At 32.9% G+C, this 13,289-nt stretch overlaps 1 protein-coding gene across 1 annotated transcript; it reads right to left on the reverse strand.

Annotated features, from left to right (window-relative positions):
* Positions 1 to 8,773: 8,773 nt before the first annotated feature.
* On the reverse strand, positions 8,774 to 10,162 carry LOC127900960 (norbelladine synthase-like). Its single transcript, XM_052436480.1, has 2 exons — positions 9,934 to 10,162; positions 8,774 to 9,199 (listed from the first exon to the last, which is right to left on the reverse strand). The coding sequence occupies exons 1-2, from the start codon at positions 10,115 to 10,117 to the stop codon at positions 8,901 to 8,903; spliced, it is 483 nt and encodes a 160-aa protein (XP_052292440.1). The 5' UTR covers positions 10,118 to 10,162; the 3' UTR covers positions 8,774 to 8,900.
* Between the last annotated feature and the right edge of the window lie 3,127 nt (positions 10,163 to 13,289).

The following is a 13,289-nucleotide window of genomic DNA, read 5'->3' on the forward strand; positions in this document are numbered from 1 at the left end:
AGCCCAAATAGAGCGTTGTTCTTAAAAATGCCACCGAAGCTTAAGCTGAAAAGCCTCCGTCAGATCATTAAAAGACTGGATGCCCAAGCACCCTCCTTAACTGCAAAACAAATCGAATGCCATCTACACCAATGAATCCGCCTCCTAATCTCCGAATTACTCTATAAGAACCAAGTGAAAAGGGGGAAGAAAAAAAGTCTTAGGTCCTGTCCATTAATAGTTACAGCATTCTCTCTTAACTTTGTTAATTTGGATCATGAGATCATGGAATTTTCTTCCAAATCTGAGGAACTAACCACTCCATTAGAAAGTCCTCTCCAGATGCTGAATAATGGCTACAGGTGGTCAAAGAACATACACCAATGAATGTTTATTATATTTGTAATTATCCGAGTTCAACTGTTCAAGTAATGATAGATAATAAAGATGTAATAAAAATTATTGATATGTACATGAAAGGCGAAAAGAAATATAGCATATCATACTCTTTATAACATCATTCTGTCAAATTTGGCTGCATCTAGAAGCTACTGCATCTAGAACCCTTGAATAAGCAAAGTTGGCTTTGACAGCCGGCCAAAGAAAATGTTGAAGAATTTGGCAGCAGCAAATTTGGAATGAAGAAAAAAGAAGAATGAAGACGGTGGTAAAAATAATAATTTAATAGCCATTTTTTGGCTATAAAAGGCAGAGCTCCTCGTTTCATTTTGTATTCAATTCCATCGAGAGAAATCTTTCTTTCTTTGAGTGTTGAGAGTTTTCAAGAGTTTAATAAACTCTTGCGTGTCTAGTGAGTGAGAGATTGGGTGTATTGGGGTTTTGGGTAGTGAGCTAAAATCTTACAATACTTGTAATCCTTATTTCACTAGTAAAATATTTTCTTCTGTCTTCGCCCGTGGATATAGGCTAAAAGCCGAACCACGTAATTTTCGGTGTCCTCTATTGTGCTTGTTCTTTATTTTATTTTTAATTTTATTTTAGTTGCGGTCCTGCTGCACCCACCAATTTCCTAACAGTGGTATCAGAGCTATTGGTTGTATTTTTTGGAGTCAGGAACTATTCACGTAAGGGGTACTATTCACGTATACGGCATTGTACACGTATACGATACTGTTCACGTATATGGTTTTGATCACATAGACGGTACTATTCACATATACGGTACTATTCACGTGAAACGGTGGAAGCGATCCAAGAATTTTGCGGTGCAAAGCAGGGAATAGTGGTGTGAGTAAAGCAATTGTGGTTTTGTACATGTCTAGGAAAGTTTTGTCGCAAAGGCGATAAGAGCTTAAGGAGTCTGGGTTTTAAGTGGGACCATTGTGACCCCTCCAGTCTTTCCTGGGAACTTTCCTGGTGTGCATTCTCACACATACTCACAACTATTGAAGGTGGTATACTAGCTTGTGTGCAATATTTATCAACAAAATGGCGGTAATTTTTCGTTATGGAAAATGAAGATGAAAGCTGTATTGAGGAAAAATAATTGTTTGGCAGCAATTGGAGAAAGACCCATGGAGATAACTGATGACAAGTGGAACGAGGTAGACGGCAACGCCATTTCTGATCTACACTTGGCACTTGCGGATGGAGTATTATCCAGTGTGGCAGAGAAAAATACGGCAAAGAAAATATGGGATACTCTCACAAAATTGTATGAGGCTAAGTCACTACACAACAAAATCTTTTTGAAGAGAAAACTCTATACTCTTCGAATGACGGAATCTACAATGGTGACCGACCACATCAACACATTGAAGACTCTATTTTCACAACTCACAATGTTGGGTCATAATATAGAGGAAAATGAACGTGCAGAGCTTCTACTTCAAAGTCTACTAGATTCGTATGATCAACTCATCATCAACCTGACGAACAACAATCCAGTGGAGAGTCTAGTTTTCGACAATGTTACAGCCTCCGTATTAAATGAGGAGAGCAGGCGGAAAAATAAGGAAAACAGACAAGCAAGTTCACAGCAAGCGGAGGCGCTATCAGTGACGAGAGGGAGATCAACGGAACGTGGCCCCAGTGAGAGTTAAAATCAGGGTAGATCAAAATCCAGGAGTAAGAAGAATGTTAAATGCTACAAATATGGCAAGAAAGGGCACGTCAAGAAAGAATGTTGGAGTAACCAGAAGAGAAAAGAAGGAAAAGAACTTGAGTCATCAAATGCTCAGGGTTGTGTAGCAAGTACCTCAGATGATGGCGAAATTCTTTACAGCGAGGCAACAACTGTTTCAGAAGGCAGAAAACGATTGTCTGATGTCTGGCTTATAGACTCAGGAGCTACCTGGCACATGATCTCTCGGAGAGAATGGTTCTACACATATGAACCTATCTCAGGAGGATCTGTATATATGGGAGATGATCATGCCTTGGAGATCGCTGGTATTGGTACTATCAAAATAAAAATGTTTGATGGTACAATTCGCACCATTAGAGAGGTACGACATGTCAATGGCTTGAAGAAAAATCTATTGTTTTTGGGACACATGGATAGTCATGGGTACAAAACTCATGTGGAGAATGGAATTATGAAGATCGTTAAAGGCGCGCTTGTATTGATGAAAGCAGAAAAGATCGGTGCTAATCTATTCATGCTTAGAGGAGAAACACTACAGGAGGCTAATGCGTGTGTCGCGTCAAATGGAGAAGAATCAACGATGATGTGGCATCTCAAACTTGGCCACATGTCAGAACAAGGCTTGAAGATTCTCTCTGAGCGAAAATTGCTTCCGGGGCTCAAATCGGTAAGTTTACCATTTTGCGAGCATTGTGTTACAAGTAAGCAGCATAGATTAAAATTCAGTAGATCTATTGCTAGAAGTAAATGCATTCTAGACTTGATTCATTCTGATGTTTGGGAATCACCGGATATATCCATGGGAGGTGCAAAGTACATAGTGACTTTCATTGATGATTATTCTAGAAGATGTTGGGTGTATCCAATTAAGAAAAAGTCAGATGTATTTTCTGTGTTTAAAGAATACAAAGCGCGGGTGGAACTTGAATCTGGTAAAAGGATCAAGTGCTTGAGGACGGATAATGGTGGAGAGTATACAGGCGACGAGTTTCTTACTTTCTGTAAGCAAGAATGTATTCAGAGGCAGTTCACGGTGGCATACACTCCTCAAAAAAACGGAGTGGCAGAGCGGATGAACAGAACTCTTACAGAAAGAATAAGAGCTATGTTGAGGACTGCTGGTCTACCCAATTCATTCTGGGCAGAAGCAGCCAAAACTGCCTGTTATATAGTAAATCGATCACCATCTACAACGATTGGGTTGAAGACGGCGATGGAGATGTGGACTGGAAAGCCAGCTGATTATTCCTACCTACATGCATTTGGATGTCTTGTGTACGTGATGTACAATGCCCAAGAAAGAACAAAGCTGGATGCAAAATCTAAAAGATGTATCTTCTTGGGGTATGCTGATGGAGTAAAGAGGTATCGTCTGTGGGACCCCACTGCCCACAAGATCGTCATCAGCAGAGATGTTATTTTTGTAGAAGATCAACTGCAAATGAAAAATGGAGATGATGGCACTGTAAAAGAAAAGTCAGAGATTGTGCCGGTATATGTAGAAAATAATCCAGAAGATTCAGATTCTTCTGAAGCAGCACTAGAGCACGAGGAACAAGAACCAGTCGAGTCCGAGGCTCCAGAAGTTCGTCGGTCAACTCGTGAGAGACGACCGCCGGCGTGGCACTCGGAGTATGTCACAGAGATCAACGTTGCATACTGTCTTCTAACAGAGGATGGAGAGCCTTCAACTTTCCATGAAGTTTTAAACAGCTCAGATGTTGCTTTGTGGATGACAGCAATGCAGGAAGAAATTGAAGCTCTACACAAGAACAAGACATGGGAACTTGTACCACTACCACATGGAAGAAAATCCATTGGAAACAAATGGGTCTACAAGATCAAGCGTGATGGCAATGACCAAGTGGAGCGGTATCGTGCAAGATTGGTGGTGAAAGGATATGCTCAGAAAGAAGGCATTGACTTCAACGAGATATTTTCGCCCGTGGTTCGACTCACAACAGTCAGAATAGTCTTGGCAATGTGAGCTACATTTGACCTACATCTAGAGCAGTTAGATGTGAAAACTGCATTTCTTCATGGAGAACTTGAAGAAGAAATATATATGCTCCAACCAGAAGGTTTTGCAGAAACAGGAAAGGAGAACTTGGTTTGCAAGTTGAACAAATCTCTATACGGTCTCAAACAGGCGCCGAGGTGTTGGTATAAGAGATTTGATTCCTTCATCATGAGCCTTGGATACAACAGACTCAGTTCAGACCATTGTGCATATTACAAGACGTTTGAAGATAATGATTTCATCATTTTGCTGTTGTATGTGGATGACATGTTGGTAGCAGGTCCCAACAAAGATCGAATCCAAGAATTTAAGGCACAGTTGGCTAGGGAGTTTGAAATGAAGGACTTGGGACCAGCAAACAAGATTCTAGGGATGCAAATACACCGAGACAGAAATAACAGGAAGATTTGGCTTTCGCAGAAAAATTACTTGAAGAAAATCTTGCGACGCTTCAACATGCAAGATTGTAAGTCAATTTCTACCCCACTTCCTGTTAATTTCAAATTATCCTCAAGTATGTGTCCTAGCAATGAAGTGGAGAGGAAGGAGATGTCTCGAGTACCGTATGCATCAGCAGTGGGAAGTTTAATGTTCGCTATGATATGTACAAGACCGGACATTGCACAAGCAGTGGGAGCAGCCAGTCGATACATGGCGAATCCTGGCGGAGAGCATTGGATAGCTGTGAAGAGGATTCTGAGATACATCAGAGGAACCTCAGATGTTGCATTATGTTATGGAGGATCAGAGTTTACTGTCAGGGGCTATGTGGATTCAGATTTTGCAGGAGACCTTGATAAAAGGAAATCCACTACTGGTTATGTGTTTGCACTTGCGGGAGCAGCTGTAAGCTGGGTTTCGAAACTGCAGACCGTTGTGGCATTATCTACAACAGAAGCAGAATACATGGCAGCTACACAAGCTTGCAAGGAAGCTATTTGGATACAAAGATTATTGGAGGAGCTTGGGCACAAACAACAGAAAATTCCTGTGTTTTGTGACAGTCAGAGTGCCTTGCACATTGCAAGGAATCTAGCCTTTCATTCCAGGACAAAGCACATAGGAGTTCAGTATCACTTCGTTCGAGAAGTAGTGGAAGATGGAAGTGTGGATTTGCAGAAAATCCATACGAAGGAGAACCTAGCAGATGTTTTGACCAAGCCAATAAATGCTGACAAGTTTATCTGGAGTAGATCCTCTTGTGGCCTAGCAGCAACGTAGGCAACATGATTATGGCGAAACAGAATGGATGGTGTGGAGATTGATTGATTCTCAATCTAATCTCCAAGTGTGAGAATGTCAAATTTGGTTGCATCTAGAAGCTACTGCATCTAGAACCCTTGAATAAGCAAAGTTGGCTTTGACAGCCGGCCAAAGAAAATGTTGAAGAATTTGGCAGCAGCAAATTTGGAATGAAGAAAAAAGAAGAATGAAGACGGTGGTAAAAATAATAATTTAATAGCCATTTTTTGGCTATAAAAGGCAGAGCTCCTCATTTCATTTTGTATTCAATTCCATCGAGAGAAATCTTTCTTTCTTTGAGTGTTGAGAGTTTTCAAGAGTTTAATAAACTCTTGCATGTCTAGTGAGTGAGAGATTGGGTGTATTGGGGTTTTGGGTAGTGAGCTAAAATCTTACAATACTTGTAATCCTTATTTCACTAGTAAAATATTTTCTTCTGTCTTCGCCCGTGGATGTAGGCTAAAAGTCGAACCACGTAATTTTCGGTGTCCTCTATTGTGCTTGTTCTTTATTTTATTTCCAATTTTATTTTAGTTGCGGTCCTGCTACACCCACCAATTTCCTAACACATTCAATATGTATGCATACACTAGGTGGCGTTTGTTTGTCTTATTCCCTATCTGTTGGTGATAGTGATCGATGAACCATGTGGTAGCGATGTACATTACTTTTAATTCTTATATCTTAATTACGATAAAGGCTATTGTTTGTTATAAATATGATAATTTATGTGCCGTCCATCACATCTATGTAACAACATGCATAGATCGATCACCTCCCCGTTATCTCTTATTTGTACTCTTATTTTATGAATAATTATCTTAGTTTAGATGGAGAGATCCCACAATTCGGTCAAGATTTTGAGCATGAAATAGTTGTTGGAAGGGTATGACTCATATGAGAATCCTTCAACTTTGTTTTTGGCTAGTGAGAAAATACGAGAAGTAATAAGGGAGAATTGTCCGATTTCTCAATTTTCCTTCAAGCTGGATTTGCTTAATAGTAGTGAATATATACAGTACGAGGTAAATTACGTTTTTGAGCTGAGGCTTGGTATTTATATCATAGGAAAGCATGCATGCCAACTTTGTCCATTTGAAATTGTGCCCTTTGAATATCTAAATGACATGAACAGGTATTATTTACTTATTGGTCCACACAAAATTACACATGGCAAATAAAATGAACGCATTTGTATACAGAGACAAAATTATGTGCAATAGTACATGTAGCATTTTTCATAATAAATTGGGCTCTTAATTTTGAAAAATGGAAATGAGACTAAAGAGCTTTCAATCCAAGTATAATCTTCTTTTTTTGTGTTGGGGGGGGAGGGGGTGGGCAATGAATCCAAATCACATATTATTTTTAAAGATTTTTCTATGAAGTTATTCAAGAGCAAAACACTTAGGAAAGCACGTTGCTTTTAGCTTCAAGCTTTGTTACTGAATTAACATATAATAAATTAACAAGAGTTTATTTACACCTATATATCTATCTATATAGGAAAATTAATTTGGGATGAGAGCAAACAAAAAAAAAAAAAAGATTTTGACTTTTGAGTGAACCTAGCTACAAAGATCGTGTCTCGAATTCACTAGACTTATTTATTTTATTTTTTTAATTTTGAATCCAAAAATGGTCAGCTAAATTCTAAGGTTTATCTAAAATAATAATATATGCATATATTTGACCATTGTTTAAACTAAAGCTATGAGTGTGTATCTAGGCAAACATTGGGGATCTTGGGGCTTATACATGGGGAAGGATCTACGACTCCTCAAAATTATATTTATATTTACACTATTTTTTTACCCTCGGATAAATGATTAATCAATGGTTAGGACTATATGTAATTAATTATATGGACTATATTTATAAATAGGATTCACCTATGTTGTAACTGTGTTACCATACCATAGTTTTTGTCCTCATCTATTATAATCATTGGATTTAAAAGCAACGAATCGAATGCAAAAGAGATGGCCACGTTTGTGTTGGAGAAAACCAGAGAAATCGGTTAAGAAAAAGTAAATTTGGATGTGACGAAACACGGTGAGCGACTCACCTCTCTCTGAACGCACGATGACTGTTATCTCATGCTGCAATTTAATTTGTTATTTTATTCTGAAAATTGAATTGAATTATTGTTGCAGTTATGTATATATGCAATGGGTTTCTTCACATCTTCCTTGTTGGCTTGAAATTTTGTTCACTGAAAAGTTCTTCCATGCTTGCATTATTCACGAAGACGAAAAAAAAAATGAAAAGAACATATATTGCTTGGACTGTTGCACTAGCTTATGCCCTCATTGTTTGTCCCTTCATGGCTCTCATCGTTTCTTGATTTCCTCATGCAGGGCCATTCTTCATTTATTTTGCAAGAATTTTATTGCATCTTCCTCCTTCAATCCAGTGCTTGTTGCAGTTAAATTAACCAACGACTCCTCGTTAGAGATGACAAATATTGTGGTATGATACCATAGTTGCAACATAGGAGGATCCTTATAAATAACTAATGATATAGATTTTTGGGCCTTAATTTTCTCTCTCCAATTTTCTCATTCCTTAGTTCATTTTCTTTAATCTCTTTTTGTCATCTTCTTCATGGTTTCACAGTATAACACAAGCTTGTTGCAGAGAAAAATAGAAAAACTGCAGAATGCTTCAAAAATCAATGGTCTTTTATGCCTTTTTTTGATAAAGAAAAATGTTTATTTTCAACCTCTATTTTTGTAAAATTTATCACAGCGAAACTTTAGAAGATAAAAGCTTTATTTCAGACGCGAGCTTGTAAAAAGTAAATTAAAAATATTACGTAAGTTTAAGCAGCCATTATTGATCTGTAATTTTAGTTGTGTGTAACACTGTGGATAAATTAATATTGGCTTGAATAAAAAACAATGATGTTTTGAAAATCGATCATTGCATATATGTTTCAATAAAATAACAAGTTCTTCAGCTTCAAGTTAGCTGATTTTGCTGGAATTCTTTTACAAATGCATTAAAATATTGTCAATAGGTTGGAAGTGAAACAATTAATAAGAAGATGAAACAAACACAAAGTAAGAGATAAGTTAAAAAATAAAATAAAATAAAACCTATAGAGGGATAAGTGAATAAGTAGGAGAGAAAAATGTTAATTAAGAATTACTAATAATATAGTGTTAATAAATTATTATTTAAAATCTATGTCGTTAAATCAACCTAATTTTAAACCATCCATTGGTTATTAAATTTAAGGACTAAAAAATGATGTAAAAATAAAAGTAATTTTAACAGGTCAATTTTCCTGTTTCTTTTTTTGGCAATTTTCACATTTGTTGTGCTCATCTTATGCTTATGAGTTGAAATGTTTGAATCGAACGAATCGAAATTAATTGCCAATATGCATTACTAATTTAATACAGAGAGTACAAACTCCATGCATAAATAATCTTTATAGAACAAACGATTTATTAATTATATTCAAGCACAAATCACACGGTACATTATTTCTTTTATTATTATTACTATTATTATTCAAAGAGAATTTTCATTGAATAGTTATTGCTAAGCACTGGCTTTCCTTTCAGTATTAAGATACTTGGCAATAGCTTCAATGGCTGTTTGGAAATATTCCATCTTAACCAAAGAAACTTTATGGGCTAATTTGTCATCGATCTCATAATCCACTGTTGATTTGACAATAGTTGTTTGAGGATCTTTCTCAATGATCTCCGCACGAGTCAGAAGATAATCAAAACCAAGATCCTTGAGTCCTCCTTCAATAAATTCAACTTCTGTAATGCGCTTCTCATCATCAATCATTCTATATAATTCCTTCGTATCACTTTTTCCCCAGAACGCTTCTGGAAAAAAATAAAAAAAGGATAGCAAGTAAAAGATCAACAGCTTACACATACTCATAGTGATTAATTTAGAAGAAAATCAATATATAGTTAAATGACAATGCACATTAAACTATCAACAGTTTACACACGTGTTGATTAATTTAGAAGAAAATCAATATACAGTTAAACTACAATGCACTTTTTTTTTATCTAAATAAAAAAAATCTGAATGAGAAATAAAATATTATATTTTAAAAATATCTCTATTAAATGTACTTATTTTCTAAACTATAAAACATAATTCATTTCTTAGTTTCGATTTACAAGGACATAAATATCTAATAATGATGTTTTAGATATTTTTATTTATAAAAATAAATAATATTCAATATTAAAAAATAAAAATAAATATGTGATTTAGACATTTGTATTTAAATTCATTTAGATTTTAAAAAAAAAATAGATCCATTCAGATTTCAGATATAAAAAACAAATACAGTCTAGTTTAAATTTTTTAATTAGATTTTTTTTTTCGATCTTCTCTCCTCTCTATACCAGCCAGCTCCGATGACCTTCATCTCCCAAGGAAAGCAAGCAAAGTTTACGAGGAGAACTAATGACTCGAATTACTTAAACACTGTCAATTCCTTTTTTTTTTTTTCAATGACCTATGATACGCTGTTGTTAGTGTATGTAAGTGAATGGAAAACTTTATATCAGATAAATAAAATGAAATTAAAAAAAAAAAAGACCTGGTGGGTTAGCAATGCTGACAATGGTACCAACACCTCCATCGCCATGTTCAACTCGAGGCTCGCCGACCATCTCTCCTAATAATTCATGCAAAATTCTCACACGCTTAATATCCCTGTACGCATCCCAGAACTCCTCGGCTGCCACCTTTACAGTTGTTTCCACTACCATTTGTCCCTTCATATTTTCTTAATCTCCGCGAAAACTGCAACTTTCTTGGTGGGCTACATCGTACTAAATTTAGGGTCGGGCTGTAATGCAGTGCTGCATGTCATGCAGCTGCCTTTATTATTTTTTTAATAATGCGGATGTAACCGGCCACCGATTCGCTCCTTTTAATCGCTTAAAGCGGCAAATGTTAAAAGAAACTATCATAGAACTCCCTCATTTTAGGAAATATTAAGATAATCAATTCAAAACTAGTAAATTATCAAAGACCCCCTCAACTTTACACCAAAAAAATACTTCCTTTTTCTTTTGATTCATGGAAAATATAGTTAATATATTTAACTTATATCCTAAAAGAAACATAATTAAATAAAATTAATTGGACTAATATATTTAAATAAAAATAATTATATTATTTTTCTTAATATTACATTATAAATTTAATGATATTTTGCCTTAAAAAATGTAACTTATGTACTAATGAGAATACTATTTAAATATAATAAATGGAAATAATTATATATTAATTAAAAAATTTAATTTATTAATTGCACTATTTTTAATATTATGTAATAAATATAATGATATTTTGCTTACAAAACTATCAAAATAATTTTATCAACTTTTAATTACATTAGAATCCGAGTATCTAAACATATAACGAAATCGATTTATTTCCAGATATTTAGAAGAAATCAATTCCAGGATCTCACGATTCACATTCAAGGACTTAAATCCCTACCTACTAAAATGAGGACAATATTTATCCAACTATCAAATAATTATCATTCCAAACATCGTAATTACCCCTCAAATGTTGTTGTTGTTATTATTAGTGGCCAATATTAGTATGTTTTATGTATACCCTCTAAAACAAATATTCATATATTACAAAAATATAAAGCATCTAATATTTGATATTTTTAAATAAAACTCATAATCAATCTCTTGTGCAAATTAATTCATACTATCTTAAGTGAGATTAATTATTTTATTTAATCCTTTTTGCTATAATAATTTTTTTGTTAAACATTAATCAAATTCATAATGGTACATAACATGGATAATTACAATTTGAATGCAACTAATATTGAATAATGTTGTATTATGTTATACTTATAGTTATATAATTTAAGCATGACAGTTATATTTCTAAATTAAATTAAATTATTTGAGTAACATTGCACTCACTATATGGGTACATGATTTGTCTACTAAATGATGTGCAAGTATTATAAAATATGTTCAATCTTAAATTTATATCTATATTTTTTTGAAATTAAGTTAATTTATATCACAACCAAAAAAAATTAAATTATTTAAAAATATGAAAAATATAAATTCATTTTCATAGTAAGCAGTATGTTTTACTAAATTTACTTTTAAAACATTTTATGCCATTGGGGAGAAATATAGTCTTTTAAATTCATTTTTATTTATACGTCTTAAGCTTGTTATAATCTTTGCCACATGAAATATGTTTTCACTGTAATTCTCGCTAAATTTAATTTATATACTTTTATTCTAGTGGTAAAAGAAATTGAATTTGAATATAATTTTTTCAATTTAGTTTTTTTTAACTGATTAAGCATCATGTTACTGTATTACACAGATATTTACAACTGTTATAACAGCAGATTATTACACTGATATTTACAATTAGATATACAAACTGAGACTTATATTATTACATTTTAAATTCTATGAAGTAAGTGCCCAGACAAATAACCCTCACGGAGGAGGAGTGTCTCCACTCCACTTGTATTTCGTAAGGGAGAAAAATTTTACAAATAATCTCCATATAATTATGTTTAATTAAGGGAGTTTGAGTCTATGAGGACTCGAATTATTGCCCTCATAGTCATGTTTTACTTTAATGGTGTGTTTACTTCATGGAATGAGGAATGAGAATGAAGGAATAAAAATGAAACATATATTTACTTGGCAAAATGTAATTTGGGAATGAGAATAAAATGTGTGGGTCCCACACAATTTGGGAATAAGGAATGGGAATCTCATTCCCGGGGGTTGGGAATGTGAATGAAATATATGTTTACTTTTGTATTCCTCTAATTTTTTCATATTTTCTAAATTACCCTCATTCAAATCACAATTAATTTTATTATTTTAATTTATCAAAAATTTATTATTATTTTAAATGTCATTAATGATAATTATTATTATTATCAAATTTTATTAACTTTATTATTTTAGTTATTATTAATTATTTTTATTTTTATTATTAATATTATCATTATTAACAATAAAAATAATGATAAAAATAATAATTAATAAAAATAATTAATTTATCATTATTTTTATTATTATTAATAAAAATAATAATAAAAATAATTAATAATAACTAAAATAATAAAGTTAATAAAATTTAATAGTAATAATAATCTAATTTTCATTATCTAGATATAAAAATGATATTAATTAAAAATAATAATAAATGTTAATAATAATATTAATAAAAATAATATTAACAATAATTAATAATAATTAAAATAATAAAGTTAATAAAATTTAATAATAATAATAATAAATGTTAATAATGATAATATTAATAAAAATAATAATAACAATAATTAATAATAACTAAAATAATAAAGTCAATAAAATTTAATAATAATAAATGTTAATAATAATAGTAATAATAAAAACAACAATAATGATAATATTGTTAATAATGATAAATTAATTATTTTTATTAATTATTAATACTATAAGTATTTTGGTAAATTGATTTTCATTCACATTCCTCATTCCCATTTATTTTGTCAAGTAAATACATCAATGACATTTCAGCACATTCTCATTCCCATTTATTTTTGCCGAGTAAACATTAAAATCGCATTCTCATTCCAACTCATTCTCATTCCCAGCCCATTCCTATTCTACCACATTCTCATTCTATGACGTAAACGCACCATAAGGTCAATGGTTCACCACTGGGCTAAAGCCTAAGTGGCTAATTTAGCTTAATAACAACTAAATTTACTCCCATGGATTCAAACATCAACTATTTTGTTTTTAATTCAAATGATTTACAACTGCATTAATTAGTACCCACAACGTGATTATTAATATACTTACAAAGTAATATATCTCATCTATATTAAATTATCAATATATTTGTAGAAAATTAATTTTATATTAGCACAAAAGTTTAAAATATATCTTT

Source organism: Citrus sinensis, chromosome 3, assembly GCF_022201045.2.
Source record: "Citrus sinensis cultivar Valencia sweet orange chromosome 3, DVS_A1.0, whole genome shotgun sequence".
NCBI classification, from domain to species: domain Eukaryota; kingdom Viridiplantae; phylum Streptophyta; class Magnoliopsida; order Sapindales; family Rutaceae; genus Citrus; species Citrus sinensis.

Coding starts and splice junctions, on each gene's coding strand:
- LOC127900960 (XM_052436480.1), bottom strand. CDS start 10,117: ATGAAGGGACAAATGGTAGTGGAAACAACTGTAAAGGTGGCAGCCGAG. Junction 9,200..9,933: donor CAGCATTGCTAACCCACCAG/GTCTTTTTTTTT, acceptor ATTTTTTTCCAG/AAGCGTTCTGGGGAAAAAGT.